The following is an 18,296-nucleotide window of genomic DNA, read 5'->3' as shown; positions in this document are numbered from 1 at the left end:
GAGATCATGACCTAAGCGAAAGTCGGACGCTTAACCGACTAAGCCACCCAGGTGCCCCTGAACATTTTTTTTTTTAAGATAGTACTTACTATACCCCTATGGAACATACTTTGGGAAATACTACCATAATTAAATACACTAATAATAGCAACTAACATTTTTGGAGTACTGACTATAAGGCACTACTGTAAACAGAGGAACTAGAACTGATCCCAGGCAGTCTAGATCCAGAGCCTGCATTTCTAACCACTACATTTTGCTACCTCTCAAGAGTGAAAGTGATGTGTGCAAGAAGAAAGATGCATATGGTAGTTCAGATGTGGAAGAAACTCCTCTGAAGGGAATTTTGATAGGTTTTTTTTTGGATGAGGTCCAGAAAGCTTTTGAGTTGGACCCTGAAGGCTTTAGATGTTTGGAGGTGAGGGGAAAAGGCATTCCATATAGAAAGCTTGGTGAGTAAAGGCACAGACAGAGACAGAAAGTAAAGAGGACGCAGGCATGAAACGTTTAGTTTAGTGTTTTGACTGCAAAAGACTCTGAGATCTTACCTTTCCTCATAGCTTGTATTCTTTGTTTATTATATTTTAGAAGTTTTATTCATTTATTTACTTGCAGCTTTTCTTCTTTTTCTACTATGTTCCTCGCACTGTGGCAGGCCCTGGGATTATGAAGGTAAAAAGACACTGTCCCTGTTCTCTAGGAGCTTATACTTGACATGCAGCAAATCCAGAACTTGTTGGTTGCTGTTGTAGAGGGTGGAAAGATGTGTTAGAAAGAGGAGACTGAGCCTACCAGCTGACCTGAAGGTGGCTAAAAGACCTCACAGAAGATGTAGCTCTCAAAAGTGTAGCAGATAGCATTGAGACGTGGGGGAGAAGGACATCATAGGCAGAATGAAAAGTTATGTAAATATATAGGCAGCCTGTCCTGCTTAATGAATATTTAGAAGCCCAGTATGACACAAACAGTAGGGTAGGGAATAGTAGGAAAGGATGCTGTTGAGTTTGGTAAAGGCCCAAAGCATGAGGGCTTTGTATACCATAGAAAAGAATTTAGAATTTTATCTTTGGTGTGACAGAGAGCCTTTAAAGAATTTTGGAGAAAAGAGTGACATGCTCAGATTGGCATGTTGGAAAGGTCAGGATTGGCAGTGGTGTAACAGTGGACTGATGTGGGTTGAGGCATAGTTCAGACAAGAAGTAATGAGCACAGGTCAGGACAGTGGCAGCAGGGATTGAGAGGAGAGACAGAGACACCTTAAATACATAGAAGGTGAAATTGATAGACTGGTGAATTCCTAAATGTGGGGATTGAGGGAGAGAGAGGAATTTAACATGGTGCCTGGCCTTTTTCCTGTGCAGCGAGATAGATAGTGGTACCATATGCTGAGACAGAGAATGGAAATAGGACACTGATTTGAGAGAGAGCGTGCAGTAAATACTTAGAGTCTCTTGTGGCATGCACTGTGCTGGATTTGGGGGATATACGCAAGAAAGAAGACGGTTACAATTTCTGTCTTAACAAGGCCTCTGTAGTCCAGCGGGTAAGACAGGAAAAACAAGTAAGCAAATACATTAGAAAGATCATAATAGGCCACCTTGGAGCCTGGGTCTCAGTCATTACAATAGCAGTGGCCTTGACTGCAGGACAGTTGCCAAGGCAAGTATAAAGTATAGCTGGCTACTGTTCCTGGGGCTTATTCTCCAACAGAGACACAGCCTGGAATCCTAGCCTTTTAGGCTGGCCATGCCCCTACACATTTGCCATATGGTGAAGGGGTTGAGTTCAGTTCTGGACTCAGAACACCTGCTTTAGTCAAATGACCTCAGTAGATAGTGAGACTTGAATCTAACTAAAGCAGGCAAGTTAGTGATAGGAGACCGATGTGAGAAAGTCATATTTATCACTGATACTTTTTGGAGATGGTACACTTTCTGGTAATGACCCTGAGGATAGGTGCCTGAGGTAGAGAAAGAGGTTAATGGTGGTAATTAGATCAGGAACTTGGGAGTTGCTAGATGAGTCATCTGCTGGATGTAAGCCACAGAGAATAATGACAGAAATAGAGAGTGGAAGGGAAGGGAGGCCGTGAACCAGAGGTTAAGGTGTTCGTCCATGAGAGTGAGTGGGTTGGAGGATGTTGGTGATAACTGGAAGGGGAAAGCAAAATTTAACAAAATAGCAAATAGTGGTTTAGTAGGAGCAAGAGGTAGGGAGATAGAAATGGTCTGTTAATGGCAGTAGGGGGCAAAGTTTCTTCTTACCTCCTAAGTCTTTTTTTTGTTTTTTTAAATTTATTTCATTCAGTTTTAAAGAGAGAGAGAGCCTGTGAGTGAGAGAGAGAGAGCCTGTGAGTGGGAGAGAAGGGTAGAAGGGGGGAGAGGGAGAGAATCTTAAGGCTCCACATTTAGTGTGGAGTGGGGCACAATCCCACAACCCTGGGATTGTGACCTGAGCCTAAATCGAGAGTTGGGTGCTCAACCAACTGAGCCATGCAGGCGCCCCATATCTGAAAATTCTTGAATTGTGGTTTGGTTGAGAAAAACCAGTCTCTGCTAGAGAGAGCTTATAGGGGATGTGAGATGCCCTGGGCATGTCCAGGATTTATTCGTTGAAGGCAAGGAAATGGAGAGAGGATGACAGTGCGTTTTGGATGGGTTAAATTTCAGTGTCCTTAGTATATCCAAAGGGAAGGGTTCATTAGTTATTTGTGAGTTTGGAGCTGAGTCATTTTTGTACTTTTGGTAGATAGGCAGGGATGAATCTGGTGCGATTGTCCAGGGAAAGCATGCAAGAGTAAGAAAAGGAAGAACAGAGTCCTGCACAACACTGTTTCTAAAGGAACAGATGAAGAAAGAGAAACCTGAAAGTAAGCACATATTGAAGTAGCCATAGAGGTGGAATGAAAGTAAAAGTCACTTTGTAGATTCCAAAGGATGAGATATTTTCAAGAAGAGTGTTTAAAAATAATCACTTAGGGGCACCTGGGTGGCTCAGTTGGTTAACTGTCTGACATTGGCATAGGTCACAATCTCTTGGGTCAGTGGGTTCGAGCCCCATGTCAGGATCTGTGCTCACAGCCTAGAGCCTGGTGCCTCCTTCAGATTCTGTGCTTCCTTCTCTCTCTGCCCCTCCCCGCCGCCCCATCTCTCTCTCTCTCTCTCTCTCTTTCTCAAATATTTTTAAAAAATAATAATCATTTAATTACCTTCAGGATTACTTAAGTGTGTGTGTGTTGAATACTGTCTGCCCAGAGAGGCTGTAACCTCTGAGGGGAGAGTCTTACACTTCTCCATATCTTCTCTGATGATTTGCATGATGACGCATGAATAGTCTAGAGCAGGAAGGCAAATATGTAGCGCTTGTGCTGTAATTTCTCAGTCCTGTGTCCAGAGAGGACATCGTTGATTGGCCCCAGAACCTTTTCCCATAAGCCTGGGAATTAGCCTCCTAAGGCTGTTTAAAACTGAGCTCCAGTTAACTGCTTACCAGTCCATTAAAGTAAGCATGGGAGATAATTTGACATTCCTATTTTCTGTAGATAACTGCAACCTTGTACGTTTTGATTATTAGCTTTCTGTTTTTCATTTTTCTAAACAGTAATACTATTTTTAGCCTATTTTTGCCTATAATTTTCTATTTCCTTTATCATTTATTGAAAAGAATGTAAAATAACCTAATTTCAAAAAACATGTCATGCTACCCACTGCTGATCAAATACCCAGAAGGGCCCCTAACCATTCGTTTTCCTCCTCATCTAACCTTCTTTCCTCCTTACCTCTCTGCTCCCAGACAGAAAATTGCCTCTGTCCTCTGGGTTACAATTCTTGCTATCTTCTCAGTAGGCAAAGGGTGTGAACTTGTCCGGTAAAAAGATAACTCATAATAGAGGTCTCTTTCTTTCCAATCCAATACCACCTTTATATTTTATTGAGATATAATATAGTCCCTGTAGAATGCTCAGGTCTTAAATGTTCAGTTCAGTGGCTCTTGACAATTAATTGGGTGTCCCCACTACTCAGAATAAGATCCAGAACATTTCCATTATTCCAGAAAGTCTACTCCTGATTCCCACCTTTCTGAATGGAAATTTCTTGCCATCTCTAGGATTTTTCAGCCACCACATTAGCATGATGTTATTGTGGCTTCTTTTAGCTTTTGTATCCATTTCTTCCTTGCAGGAGACTGAAGAGCCAATTGTAGAGTGTCAGGAATGTGAAACCGAAGTTTCCCCTTCACAGACTGGGGGCTCCTCAGGTGACCTGGGGGATATCAGCTCCTTCTCCTCCAAGGCATCCAGCTTACACCGCACGTCAAGTGGGACGAGTCTCTCAGCCATGCACAGCAGTGGCAGCTCAGGGAGAGGAGCCGGACCACTCAAAGGGAAAACCAGCGGGACAGAACCCGCAGATTTTGCCTTGCCCAGCTCCCGAGGAGGCCCAGGAAAACTGAGGTGCAGACAGGGTCTCCAGAGAGAGAGCTACAGCAGGGGCAGGGTTGCTGACATTTTAATATCACAGGAAAAGGGGAGTAATGGGAAATCCCTCTCCATCCTCCAACTAGGATAATTCAAATCCTCTTCCTCCCCTTTTGTTCCTCTCTTGTTTGGGTTTGCATGGGAGGAAGGGTGGAGCACTGTGGGAGCTAGACTTACATGAAAATGTAGAAAAATAGGTGAGGGGACTTTGGGAATGCTGGCACATGCTGCCGCCACCCCCATTTTCTATAGCTTGTAGTGTTGCTGGGAGTGCAAAAAGTTTAGGGTAGTGACCCCAACCTGACACATCCCTAGTTTTCTGTTATCTTCTGCAGGTGTCTAGAGCCTGTAGTAGAAGAGAAGGCAGGGCAGAAACGGGTGTGCTGTTTTTGAGGGAAGCAGTAGGAAGCTTTGTCAGGAGGGAATAGACTCCCATAGAGGAGGATGTCCTTTGGTCATTATCCTACACTCCCACTCCCTGGCTGATACTTTGTTGGTGGGTGTGCAGCCCAGCTTCTTGCTGTGTTGGAGGTCTAGTACATGTTGGCCTGGCATGTAGTTTAAAGGCCATGGGGAGACTTTGTGAAGAAAGGATCCAGTAGCAGGTGCTGTCAGACTAACCTGTCTTCATTCTCTAGTCCTAGAAAAGGGGTCAGTCAGACAGGGGCGCCAGTGTGTGAGGAGGATGGTGATGCAGGCCTTGGCATCAGACAGGGAGGGAAGGCTCCAGTCACGCCTCGTGGGCGCGGGCGAAGGGGCCGCCCGCCTTCTCGGACCACTGGAACCAGGTACCCGGGTAGTGTGAGATACACTTAGTCTATGACTTGTTCAGAAAAAAAGGGAGTAGAGAGAAGAGAGGGGAGTAGAGAGTATGTGGGGTGTCAGGAGGGACATGAGGGGTCCACGCTGACTTGGGGAGTGGGCAGGGATCAGAGAGGCCACCGAGAGACCAGGCTTATGCCTGTGATGGGGTCCTCCAGGAATGGGCTGAGGAAGACCCATGGACAAAGGAGTGGGAAAATTAGTAGTTAAGTCCTTTTCTTACTTTAACTGCCTTCTCCAATCTCTTATCTCTCTTTAGAGAAACAGCTGTTCCTGGCCCCTTGGGCATAGAGGACATTTCACCCAGCATGTCGCCAGATGATAAATCATTCACCCGTATTGTACCCCGAGTGCCGGACTCCACCAGGCGAGCAGATACGGGTGCCGGTGCTTTGCGTCGAAGTGACTCTCCAGAGATTCCTTTCCAGGCTGCTGCTGGCCCTTCTGATGGCTTAGATGCCTCCTCTCCAGGAAATAGCTTTGTGGGGCTCCGTGTTGTCGCCAAGTGGTCATCCAATGGCTATTTTTACTCTGGGAAAATCACTCGTGATGTCGGAGCTGGGAAGTATAAATTGCTCTTTGATGATGGGTACGAGTGTGATGTATTGGGCAAAGACATTCTGCTATGTGATCCTATCCCACTGGATACAGAAGTGACAGCCCTCTCGGAGGATGAGTATTTCAGTGCAGGTAATAAAGGGAGTGGTGTCTGTAAGAGTTTTTCTGTGCCTGGGCCAGTCCTCTCTCTAGTTAATAATTACCAAGGGTGCTTTCTGCAGCCCAGCTACTACTCTTTGGGGGTCTCCAAAGCTAGAAATTCCATTCCTACTACACTGGGTACTCTCACACTACTTTTTTTGGTTTTCTTTGTTGCTTATTTTTGAGTGAACTCACTTTTGTTTGTTTGTTTTTGTTTCTGTTTGAGAAAATTTTTTTTAATGTTTATTTTTGAGAGAAAGAGACAGACAGTGTGGGAATCGGGGAGGGGCAGAGAGAGAAAGACACAGAATTGAAGCAGGCTCTAGGCTTTGAGCTGTCAGCCCATAGCCTGACATGGGGCTTGAACTAATGAACCAAACCGTGAGATCATGACTTGAGCCAAAGTCAGATGCTTAACTGACTAAGCCACCTAGGCGCCCTTGAATTTACATTGGAATAATATATTTGCAGAAAATGTACAGACTGCTGTGTAAAGTACAGAATACTTTGATAGTGTAGGAAGTTCCCGACTACCCTTCAGCCACCTTCCACTCTTTTTAACGTCTTATGATAACGTGGTAAACATTTGTCACAACTGAGAAACCAGCCTTGACTCCTTTCTAACTGAATTCCAGGCTTTATTTGGATTTTCCACATTTTATATATCCTTTTCCTATTCCAGGATCCAATCCATTAGTCCTCATGTGTCCTTTGATCTGACAATTTCTGAATCTTTTCTTGTTTTTCATGGCCTTGACAGTTTTGAGGAATGTCTGGTCAGATATTTGTCCCTCAGTTCTGGTCTGTCTCACCTTTTGTCTTGGTGGGTGTGCAGCCCAGCACCGTTTCAACCAGTGGAGTTAAGATTTTGAAAAGACTGCTATGGAGGTAAAGCGCCCTTTTCATTATGTTATGGGGGAGAGAGGCCTGTGACATCCACAGGACATCACTAATCATGTTAACCTTTATCACTTGTTGAAAGTGTTTGCCAGGTTTCTCCACTGTAAAGTTAGTGTTTTCCCTTTCCATTATCTGTTCTTTCACCACTGACTTAAACTTAGTACCTGCCTTGCTGGGAATCTAGTAGGTGAATGTGGTAGGTATATTGATATTTTTGCTTAGGAAGAATTTGTTGGTACTGTGTTTTTTATGTCTGTACAGCTACCATTTACTGTCTGGTTTGAAAAAAATTTAAAAATTTTTTAAATAGCCAGTTCCTATGATAATGAGAGATTTGTATTATGACTGTTGCATGTGCCAGTTCTTTGAATATATTCCCCCCCCCTTTTTTTTTTGAGCCAATTTGGAGATAAATGTGTTGAGTTTGTCATTTAAAAACATCCTGCCTGAGATTTTTTGGAACCTAGATTGGGATATAATAGGCAAAAATGCCTCTGGTGAAGTCTCCTCAGACGTTCTTGTGATTTGGACTCCTGAGTCGTCATTGTTTGCCCCTTAAGTACATTGTTAATCTTCACCTTCTAGTCCTGGGTAACACTTACTTAGCTTTAGGTGGCATCAGTTAGTAGCATATGGATTTAGGTCTTTTATGACCTATGGCTTACATGGTTTGTATCAAATATATCCATTGTATCAAATGTATCCACTAGGTATAAAGCCTGTCTTGGAGGTCTTTTTAAGACCCAGAGACAGTTCTGTATCCAGAGTGAATTATGGCATCAAGGGGTAGGGAGTCTGTGTCTCATTTATTGAGGCTGTCTACAAATGTCATCACTAGACTGCTTCTAGTTCTAGTAGCTCTTCAGCAGTGTGAAGTATATTCTTGGCCTTGGACTTCATTGTACTTTTGGGAAGGGTCTTTGTGACTTAGTTTGCTGATAGAGATTTAAGCCAAAAGATGAAGCAGCAAGGGGAAAGGGAGTGATTCTGTGGCATAAATAGAGAACCAAGACCTGGTTTCACATTCGTATTTCTTTCTTTGGTGGCATATGCTCAGGGCTTCATTCAGGCACAGGCCAATGGGAGAGAACAAATGGATCCTTCTTTTAGAAGAATGAAGAGGTGTTCATGATAATGCCTTGTTTTTATATTATGTATGTGGGGTGTGTGTGTGTGTGTGTGTGTAGCATGCACAGATATATAAGTTACTTATTGGCAGATAGAGGGGAAGGAGTATCATCTTTTTCACAAGTTTGGAAATGGGCCTTGCCCAAGGTCACACAGCTTGGTGGTAGCAGAGTTAGGCCTAGGCTCAAGTCTCCTGAGTTCTAGCACTGTTGCCTTTTATACTCCACAGTATGTTCCTTGCAACCTAAAGGCCTTTAGGTGCTGAAGCAGAGCAAGGGCAAGAAAGTAAATAATAGGAAAGATTAGGCAGGAGGGGCAGAATTTATGTATTTTTCCTTTCTTTGCTCTGTATCTTTATCTTGATTTAGCCACACAGACATATGCTCTCTCTTGCTCTCAGAGTCATGTCATCTTTCACCTACAGCTTAGCTCAAGAATTATCACTCAGTCTCCAAAGAAACCAAGAAGGAAAAGTTTAGTAAGTTATAATGGGATTATTAAGAAACCACATGTCCTTTCACTTCAAGAAATAATTGGACCACTAATAACTCATAAATGCTGGCTTTTAGGAGGCTTTATTTTTATAACCAAAGGGTTCCTTGTGTGGAGACTCTTTCCATGTCCCAATCCCAGGGTCATAGCTACGTATATTCCTAAGTGGTGGTGGTGTCTGGGATTGACAGCTGGAATTTCAGTACTAACTTCAGTCCACTGTTGGACTTCCTGATGCCCTGACATAAGCCTGTTATGCAGACCCATTGTGAGTGGATGCCAAGCAACCTAAAACAACAGCAGGCTGCTCTTATGTTTTTCCCGCCCAGGAGTGGTGAAAGGGCATAGGAAGGAGTCTGGAGAGCTATATTACAGCATTGAAAAAGAAGGCCAAAGGAAGTGGTACAAGCGAATGGCCGTCATCCTGTCTTTGGAGCAAGGAAATAGACTGAGAGAGCAGTATGGCCTTGGTCCATATGAGGCAGTAACACCCCTCACCAAGGCAGCAGATATCAGCTTAGGTAAGAGCTTTGCTTCCTGAACAACTGGCTCAGGGCCCCTGTCCTGTTTGTGGTGGGAGAAGTGATTTCTAGAGCAGTCAGCATGCTTCCCCAAATCTTAAAATTCCTGTGTGGTTTATGAGATGCTAATGAGCTGCCGTTTTCTGGAGCCACTGCCTATCTCTGTTTCCTTCCCAGGACCACATGGTAAATCCTCCAATTCTTCTGGCCTCCCTGGTTCTTCAGGGGACCAGATACATTTCAGTCATGGCTGAGACTGAAACAGAATATGGCAGCTTTAAAAAAGGTTTCCTGTCCCCATATGAGGTGGAGGAAAGGGTGTGGTGATATCTAAATGAGACTCTGCCCAGCTTCTTGGAGTTCAGGGCCTCAGACTATGGGAGTTGACCAACCTTTGGCTTATCCTTTCATAGACAATTTGGTGGAAGGGAAACGGAAACGGCGTAGCAACATCAGCTCCCCAGCCACCCCCACTGCCTCCAGCAGCAGCAGCACAACCCCTACCCGCAAGATTACAGAAAGCCCTCGTGCCTCCTCAGGAGTCCTCTCAGGCAAAAGAAAACTGATCACTTCCGAAGAGGAACGGTCCCCTGCCAAGCGTGGCCGGAAGTCTACCACTGTGAAACCTGGTGAGTACTCCATTTTGCCTCATCCTCCCTCAGACCACTGTGGAATGCAGGGCCAGCTGCTGGAGAGAAGGAGCCTGATAAGTGGCAGTGGCCCCTCTGGCTTGGCTACAAAGTTGGGGTCCTACACAAGCAAGGGAGTACTCCGCTTACTGCATCCACCTTTTACACATCTCCCAGCAGAGTCTAGTGGAGGTAGATAGGACACTAGGCCTTGATTAGAAACAATCATTGAGTTCTGTGTAGGGCCTAGGAGGGAAAGCAATAGTGAATTTGAAGCAGATTCTTTTACCTGGCACCATCTTCTACCTCAGGAAGCCCTGCTTCCCTCTCTTTTGAGCTCAGGGCCCTCAGGCTCTCCCAGACTTCCTTCTGAAAGCAAGTATTGCAGCCTGCATCTCCTTATACTGTTCCTTACACACCTCCTCTCCAGTCACTCATGCTTCACATTAACAGAAATTCATCAATCTATTGTTTATGGAGTCTCTAATATCCAGCCCCAGCCATTGTGGCTTCTGGAGGGGTAAAGTCCTCAGTGTCTGCCCTCAGAGAGCTCTCTCAGTCCAGCAGGCTGAGCAGGTTCATCGGTTGTTATGTTGTCCTAGCACCAGAGCTCCTTTGATTTCCTGTATATTTGCATTGTGTCCTCTCCATATCTGTCCAGCACCTCCGTTGTGTTCAGGGTATGTGAGGCATGGAGCTATGTCCTTCATATTACCTCAAATAATCCCAGTGAGGTTTAGATGCTAGAATTCATTTTTCAGTTGAAGAATTTGAGGTACAGAAAAGTTGGCTAACATTACCAAGGTGACTTAGTAATCCAGAATTAAAACTCAGGCAGTTTGACTTTGAAGTCCAGGCTTATACATACTACATCAGATTGTTCTCCTCCTGCTGGTTTTGTTTTAGGGAGGCATGACCTGTCTGTCATCTTAGCCTCCTAATGAGGCTATGATTCCGCTTCTTCAAATCAGGTATTTGTTTTCTTCTTGAGGACTTAATTGGGGCACTCGTAGCATGGGTGTTCTGGGAGTCCTGGGCTGGCTGGTTCACTTACCCACCCCCAGGGGTTGGAAACTAGGACAACTGAAGCAGGCTGTTTTGCTGTAGCTCCATCACTGTGTAAGAACACTTTATTACCAAGTATTCTGTGCACCGTTCTGGTGATGGTTAGGCATAGGGTGGGAGTATCCGCTGGGCACACTTCTTGGTTTAAAAAAAAAAAATGGGTTTTTTGTTGTTGTTGTTTTTGTTTTTAAGGGCTGTTTCAAAGTATCATATCCTGGGGAGATCAGAGCACTGAGCAAGAGAAAGTGGGCTGAAGATTTCTAAGTATTTTTCATGCTTACCTAAGCTTTGTTTGTATTAGAACCGCCACTTTCTTCAGATCCCAGAAGTATTTAGTTTGCCTATGTAAAGGCAGTACTAGTTGATTTTCATTTATAAAGCAACAAATACATTATTGTGACTGTATAAAACTTAAATACATAAAATTTCTCTGCACTGTAAATTGGGTTCTGGGTTATTGACCATAGGAATGGTCTTTGGTCAGTATCTCAAAAAAGCTGATTAGGACATTGCCTACCCATCCTGTCATGCGCAGGCAGTGGTCTGTATTCTTCTAGTAACTTCGTCTCCGTCCTTTACAGGTGCAGTGGGGGCAGGAGAGTTTGTGAGCCCCTGTGAGAGTGGAGACAACATGGGTGAACCCTCTGCCTTGGAAGAGCAGAGAGGGCCTTTGCCCCTTAACAAGACCTTGTTTCTGGGCTATGCCTTTCTTCTCACCATGGCCACAACAAGTGACAAGTTGGCCAGCCGCTCCAAACTGCCAGATGGTCCTACAGGAAGCAGTGAGGAAGAGGAGGGTAAGTCCCTAGGAAGCTCTGGGGGCTCTGACACGTGAGCACTTTCCTTTCCATTCACTTCATGAGGATGTAAAGTAAGTAGTGCAAGTGGCATCTGGGTTCTTGGTCAGGGAAAGTTAATGAACTCCGCTTCTTAATTTATAGACTGTTTTCACAAAATTCCTCTTAGTGGCTCCTCAGAACAATCCTGTGAGGCACATGGGACATAGATCTTACCATCCATTTTACAGATGAGGAAGTAAGCTTGGAGAGGTTAAATACTTGCTTTTTGTCTGTAATGTAGATTTGGGACTAGAACCCAGTGTTCATTTTATCCTACAACAGTCCTCCAAGTCAGTCAGGTTTCTGAATGCCCTGCCGTCTTTCCCATCTGTGTTCTAGGGGCAGTTGCTAGAGAAAACTCACCTGGGGGCTGAAGTTCATTCTCTTGAGGTCTGTGCATAAGACTGAGAATGTAGGGTGCCTAGGGCCTCAGGGTGATACCAGAGAAACAGCTTCTAAGCCTTTCCAACCCTTGTACCTCTGTTCATCCTTAACCTAAATCTATAGATTGTATTTCTATGTGGTCTGTTACTTAGGGTTTGAGTGAAGGCTGCAGTGGGGACAGGTAAAAGTTGTTTCAGCTGTCTAAAGAGTATGTGATCTAGGAGAGAAAATGAGTGGATACAAGTGTATACACTGTAAGTGACTCACAGCAGCATCCACATGTGTCTGTGAATGCTAAAGGCTCAGATGGAGTGATGTTCTGCAGGTTAGAGTTGAATCTTTTAAGAGGGAATCGAATTAGGGAACATGGTGATCATAAAATAGCACCACTGCAAATCTGCGTTGGTTGGCATTTCGGGTGTATAGACGATTCTTCCCTAATTAACCAGAACTGACCACAGCCATGTGGAGATCTGTACAGGGACATGGGAAGAGTAGTCAGGGAATTGCAATTAGGATTTACGCTATTTGGAAGGTGCATAAACAACCATCGGTAGAGTGGCGGTAGGGTGCGGGAGCAGTGTGGCATGTGTGGGGTGTCAAGGTTAAGTGTGTGCCCAGCCTTCTTAGATGGAATTCAGATAGGTGTCATTGGAGATAAGGTGTATGAAGAGTTTCCTAGCCAAGAGTGTTACTTTGATTATGATGGGAGTCGCTTGAGGATTCTGCAAGATGTGGCATCAAAACAGTGTTTGTGGTCTTGTTTTCTTTTGATTTCACAGTATTGCTAGACTTTGGACCTTATTCTTCAACACACTTCTAGCCCTTCATAGAACAGGACTTTACAAGGCAACTCTATAGATGTTTTATTTGTGGTACAGCATGGTCGAGAAAGGCAGCTTTGGGGGTGTTGCCCGGGTGGCTCAGTCGGTTAAGCGTCCAACTCTTGATTTTGGTTCACGTCATGATCTCACAGTCCATGAGATCTAGCCCCATGTCGGGGTCTGCGCTGACAGTGTGGAGCCTGCTTGGGATTCCCTGTCTCTCTCTGTTCCTCCCGCTTGTGTGCGTGCGCTTTCTCTCAATTGAAAAAAAAAAATTTAAAACAACTTTTGATATAAGATGCAGACTGTCCAATTAAACATCTCTGAGACTGTGTGAGATTAATAAACTCAGCTCCTAAAAATTCCCTCAGTTTATGGCTGGTATATCAAATATTCATAATCCCAACATTGTAACTATGTGTGAGGGGAGGTAGGCCTTATCTAAATGAGAAATTGGACAGTTTTTAGAGATTTCCAGGTTTCTCATGGAAAATGTGATTATAGTGAACATGTCTGCTTTATGTTGCTTCTTCATCATTGGACACTGTCCAAAAGTGCCAAAATCCTTGATGTTTTTAGCATGTGAGAATGTTGACAGGTCCCTCAGTCTCAAGAAGCCTGGAGATATCTGTACTAAAACAATTTTCTACAGAATATTAAGTTTTGGGGTACCTGGGTGGCTCACTTTGTTAAGCATCTGCCTTCGGCTCAGGTCATGATCTCGCATTTGTGGGTTTGAGCCTCGCATTGGGCTCCATGCTGACAGTGCAGAGCTTGCTTGAGATTCTCTCTTTCTGCCCCCTTCTGTGTGCACTCTCTCTCTCTCCCTCTCTTTCTCCTAAACTTAAAAAAATATTGACAGTTTTAAAGAAACTATGACATGACTAATAGATAAATGGGAATCTCTTAAATACTACTTTTTATCAGGAGCTCATAAAATACTTGAATCCATTTAATGAGACATGTGTATTAATGAGTTAAGAATATGGCACCTGGTATTGTTAGGAGGTACACTATCAGGGACCCGTCAGCCATAGGGATTGACTTGAGTTGGATTTATTTATTACCTTCATCCTTGATTTTAGATGATGGAATTAAAAACCTGTTTAGGTTAGCCTCAGGTCAGGCAAGGTCAGGCCACTTGTAAGTCACAAAGAAAATGAAACCCAGAATGAGAAAAAGTAGAGGAATGGACTATTGCCTTAGGGTAAAATTTGATTACACAGGTGCAAGAAGATATAATTGGGGATTAAAATCTAAATTGGTTAGGACTGGAAACAGACCTGGATTAAGCAGACATAAAATAAAGGGCCATGAGAGGCTCCGGGAGCAACTCAGCAGTAGAGTGTTGGTACTGAAAATTGTGACAGATGTGGACTGAGATGGATCAAAGGGATACAGTGACGAAACCGAGCAATAGTCCTGCTGTATTCTGAGTATTTTATAACCATGTAGAGTTTCTGGTTTGAGTTTTCATTTTAACAGGAACGTGAGAATGCTTAGTCAAGAAAAGAGCAATGGACGTGAGAAAAGACCAATGGCTGGTCGGTCCTCACCAGAGGTGTAGACTGAATGTGGGGCATCAGCACTTGCTGGTGGCTCCAGCAGCAAGGAGGGCACCACAGGGCTGGCTTGTCTGCAAGGGGTCTGCTCTGTCAGCAGTTACCACTGGGCGTGAGGTGGAATTTGGTGGGGTTTTTTTATTTGTGATAAGTTCATTAGAACTTAATTTCTCAGAACTCCTAATTAACTAAAATCTCTAATGTCCTTTTTTTTTGTCTTTTCTTTTTTTAATGTGTTATTTATATATGAGAGGAGCAGATATTTGGTCAAAAGAAGCACTTTCTAATTGCCTAGGGTCATTACAGCTTCAGCCTCATCTCTCATAACTTCTACTTCACCCTCAAGACTGTAAAGCAGTCATTGATGTTCAGTGTCCTGAGGTACTTCAAGATCATCAAAGGTAGATAGTTTTCAATAAAAAGGTTGAAATAGGATATTTCTGGCTAACCTTCACTTAATCAGCTACATTTTAGAAACCCTACTTTTTTTTCTGAGTATTCTGCTTCGTCAAAGTTTTAATTTACAGGGGGTAAAAAATACTGAGGAAGCGGGATTTTGAAGGCTCTGTTATAAAAAGTGCTAATCAGCTATTCTTCATCTTCACAACAGGCAGAATTAGAAGAAATGGGCTTAGTTTGCAGGAGAGATTTAGGGGAGTCCTAAGGAACAAATTTCTGATGGTAAGGGTTACTCAAATTGGAGTACATTACCATGGGAACTGGTTGTGTGTTCATCCCTGTTAACAGTTCTGTGATTGAGTACAGAAACCTTTGATGTTTTTAGGTCTAGAACCTACGCCCATCTCTCATCTTTCCCACCCTTTCTACTCTTGTCCCTTCTTTTGGCAGCATTTTATAGTCTTCATGACAGATCTCTTTCTGACCCATGGGAAAGCCCTTGAACTGTCTTTAGGATATAGTGCTACGAAGTTAGCTGGGGAGTGTAAAAGGAGGCAGTAAGAGGTAGGCTTAAAGTAGTAAATACAAAACTAACTAGTAATTGTCTTGGATTTTTTTTTTAAATAGAATTTTTAGAAATTCCTCCTTTCAACAAGCAGTATACAGAATCCCAGCTTCGAGCAGGAGCTGGCTATATTCTCGAAGACTTCAATGAAGCCCAGGTGAGGAGTTTTCTTTTTGTAGCTTCCCAGAAAGGGCAGTAACGAGAAGAGTGTGAGAGGGAGGGAACGGAGAGGTTGCATACAAGAGTTCAGGAACTGGGAGACTGCCACAAAGTTGTTGTATGAAACAGAATTTTTATGTGGGTGTAATGAAGAGAAGTTAGATCCCTTTTTGTTAAAGGCTGTTGTTCTGTTCCTGGGACAAAAGTGGATTAAAATTTGTGTTTAATAGAAATCCCGATTATAGTGTTGCTGATTCTCAGAAACTTGAATACCTGGGATTGGGTTGCCCCTTGAGGGTTTAGGCCCCCAGAAGCCTGTAGGAAGAACATCTAAAGAAGCCACATGGGCTTCTCATTGAGGAAGGTGGCCTTGGGTAAGACAGATTCAGGGACGTCTGGGTGACTCGGTTGAGCTTGATTTTGGCTCAGGTCATGACTCCAGGGTCTTGGGATGAGCTCCGCCTCGGGCTCTGCCCTGGGCGTGAAGCCTGCTTAAGACTGTCTCTCTCCCCCTCTGCTCCTCTCCCCAGCTCGCACGTGTGCTCTTAAAAAAAAAAAATCAAACACATTTTGGTTAATATTTTGGAAGTGTTCAGATCTCTTCTCTGTGACTCAGGGCTGCTAAATTTAGGAGCTTGCTGTAGAAGTCACGAGACTCATTGGTTCTCTTCTTCTTCCAGTGTAACACAGCCTACCAGTGTCTCCTCATTGCAGACCAGCACTGTCGAACCCGGAAGTATTTCTTGTGCCTTGCCAGTGGGATTCCTTGTGTCTCTCATGTCTGGGTCCATGATAGTTGCCATGCCAACCAGCTCCAGAATTACCGCAATTATTTGCTGCCGGCTGGGTATAGCCTTGAGGAGCAGAGAATTCTGGATTGGTGAGTATTTGGGAGCCCATATAGAATGGTAGGCAGGAAGGTAGCAAGCTTTTGGAGTGGGGAGACTCAAGATGAGAGAGTAATTCTAGAAATTGGGATGATCATAGGCTAAATTAGAGAATCTGAATGAGTTTTAGTAGTTCCTCCAGTTTATGTCCTTAGAGTACCCTGGTTAAGGACCTTTTGAATATGTGTGAGGCTTTCCATGTAGGTTCAGTGTTCTTAACCTCTAAGATTAGGGGACTGAATTTTTTTTTTTTTTTTTTTATTTCTAGGGGAGAGAGAGAGAGAGAGAGAGAGACAGCCAGCGTGAGCAGGGGAGGGTCAGAGAGGGAGTCACAGACTGAAACAGGCTCCAGGCTCTGAGCTGGCAGTCAGCACAGAGGCCGACACGGGGCTCGAACCCACGAACCGCGAGATCATGACCTAAGCGAAAGTCTGATGCTTAACCGACTAAGCCACCCTGAATTTTAAGCAAGGCATTTTATTCTCAGCCCCAGGACAAATGTGGACAGCAGAAGGGGTGAATTAGAAGGCTAGGATCCCAGAGAATAAATACACGATTCACCAAAGAGAAGGGGAGTGGTGCCCTAATGCAGGGCTTTTGAAAGTATTCCCATGTTGTTCGCTGTAATCTGTCCTGTTAAGGTCTTTTCCAATTCCAAGGTGCTGTGTCTGACTCCTTTGTAGGCAACCCCGTGAGAATCCTTTCCATAATCTGAAGGTACTCTTGGTGTCAGACCAACAGCAGAACTTCCTGGAGCTCTGGTCTGAGATCCTCATGACTGGGGGGGCAGCCTCCGTGAAGCAGCACCATTCAAGTGCCCATAACAAAGGTACCTGGAAAGTATGTGTGGTGTTACTGCTCCAAGGATGTCCTTCGACCCATAGGTGTTAGAGGTCTTGTGGTCTGATCCCTGTTTCTAAGAGAAGAAAGGCACCACCTTCAAAGAGCCACTAGGTGTGAGCTCTATGCTTCTACTGGTGTCCAGTGGTGTATTTATAAATATTTCTGCAAGGCTACCATATAGTGATTATAAGTATTTCTACAAAGTTATCATATAGTGGTTACAGCTTTTCACTTTGGGTTGTGATCAGTAACACTGATATAAAGGGCTGGAATTTGGGCACATTGAACATACTGGCACATCTTTCTAATGGAAGGCTAAATTGAGTCTCCTTTCCTCACTCACCTTCCCCTGCTTCCTGCAGATATTGCTTTAGGGGTATTTGACGTGGTGGTGACGGATCCCTCATGCCCAGCCTCGGTGCTGAAGTGTGCTGAAGCATTACAGCTGCCTGTGGTGTCACAAGAGTGGGTGATCCAGTGCCTCATTGTTGGGGAGAGAATTGGATTCAAGCAGCATCCAAAATATAAACACTATTATGTTTCTCACTAAGGATATTGGTCTTACCGATTTTATTCCCTGCTGTTGTGGAGTTTGTGTTTTAACCAGGTTTTAAATGTGTCTTGTGTGTAATTGGATTCCTTGCATGGATCTTGTATATAGTTTTATTTGCTGGACTTTTATGATAAAATAAATGTTGAATCTTTTTGGTTGTAGTAACTGGGATTTCTTCATCCATTTCTTTGAACTTAATCGCAGAACAAATAGCAAGACAAACATGTGGTACCTTCTCTGCAGTTTTCAGTGGGTTTGTTCATAGCAGAGGACAGCTAATCAAGGAAAATTACAAGTGAATTTAAAATTTTTCTGTGGCATCATTGTCTAAAGGTGATCTTGGGCTGTCTAAAATCCGATGCTTCCCAAAACCTAACTTTCCTGTAGGCCAAGATCAATAGTTGTAGCTAAAGCTGAATGGAATTGAGCATAGCTCTAAGTTTCCTGGCAATTAAAAATAAAAATCTCTTAAACTGAGCTGACAGCTGACTTGTGGGTACTGTAGTCTGAGAGATAAAAAGGGAAAAGCACCAACTGCTCTGAAAGGC

At 43.8% G+C, this 18,296-nt stretch overlaps 1 protein-coding gene and 1 long non-coding RNA gene across 9 annotated transcripts in view; one reads left to right on the top strand and one right to left on the bottom strand.

Moving 5' to 3' along the window:
- TP53BP1 (tumor protein p53 binding protein 1) overlaps positions 1-18,270 on the top strand; it is a 78,089-nt gene extending 59,819 nt beyond the window's left edge. For 4 of the 8 annotated variants that reach the window (XM_039232911.1, XM_039232908.1, XM_039232909.1 and 1 more), the window contains 10 exons: positions 4,182-4,453; positions 5,116-5,265; positions 5,559-5,989; positions 8,848-9,039; positions 9,453-9,668; positions 11,315-11,530; positions 15,369-15,463; positions 16,146-16,345; positions 17,036-17,181; positions 17,558-18,270. In XM_039232911.1, coding sequence (XP_039088842.1) covers positions 4,182-4,453; positions 5,116-5,265; positions 5,559-5,989; positions 8,848-9,039; positions 9,453-9,668; positions 11,315-11,530; positions 15,369-15,463; positions 16,146-16,345; positions 17,036-17,181; positions 17,558-17,745 — 2,106 coding nt within the window. In that variant the 3' untranslated portion in view covers positions 17,746-18,270. Of the gene's footprint in view, positions 1-4,181; positions 4,454-5,115; positions 5,266-5,558; positions 5,990-8,847; positions 9,040-9,452; positions 9,669-10,574; positions 10,640-10,925; positions 10,995-11,314; positions 11,531-14,601; positions 14,744-15,368; positions 15,464-16,145; positions 16,346-17,035; positions 17,182-17,557 lie in introns of those variants that run through there. The other 4 variants (XM_039232910.1, XR_005528530.1, XM_039232912.1 and 1 more) reach the window with 4 other exon arrangements.
- Positions 25-17,631, bottom strand: LOC120232291. The gene is made up of 4 exons (XR_005528531.1): positions 17,539-17,631; positions 16,808-17,185; positions 6,353-6,358; positions 25-57 (listed from the first exon to the last, which is right to left on the bottom strand). It is a non-coding gene; the product is annotated as an uncharacterized LOC120232291 (long non-coding RNA).
- Positions 18,271-18,296: the final 26 nt, after the last annotated feature.

Source organism: Hyaena hyaena, unplaced genomic scaffold (genome assembly GCF_003009895.1).
Source record: "Hyaena hyaena isolate Hyena2069 unplaced genomic scaffold, ASM300989v1 scaffold_70, whole genome shotgun sequence".
NCBI classification, from domain to species: Eukaryota; Metazoa; Chordata; class Mammalia; order Carnivora; family Hyaenidae; genus Hyaena; species Hyaena hyaena.
This window is presented reverse-complemented; position numbering and strand designations above follow the sequence as displayed.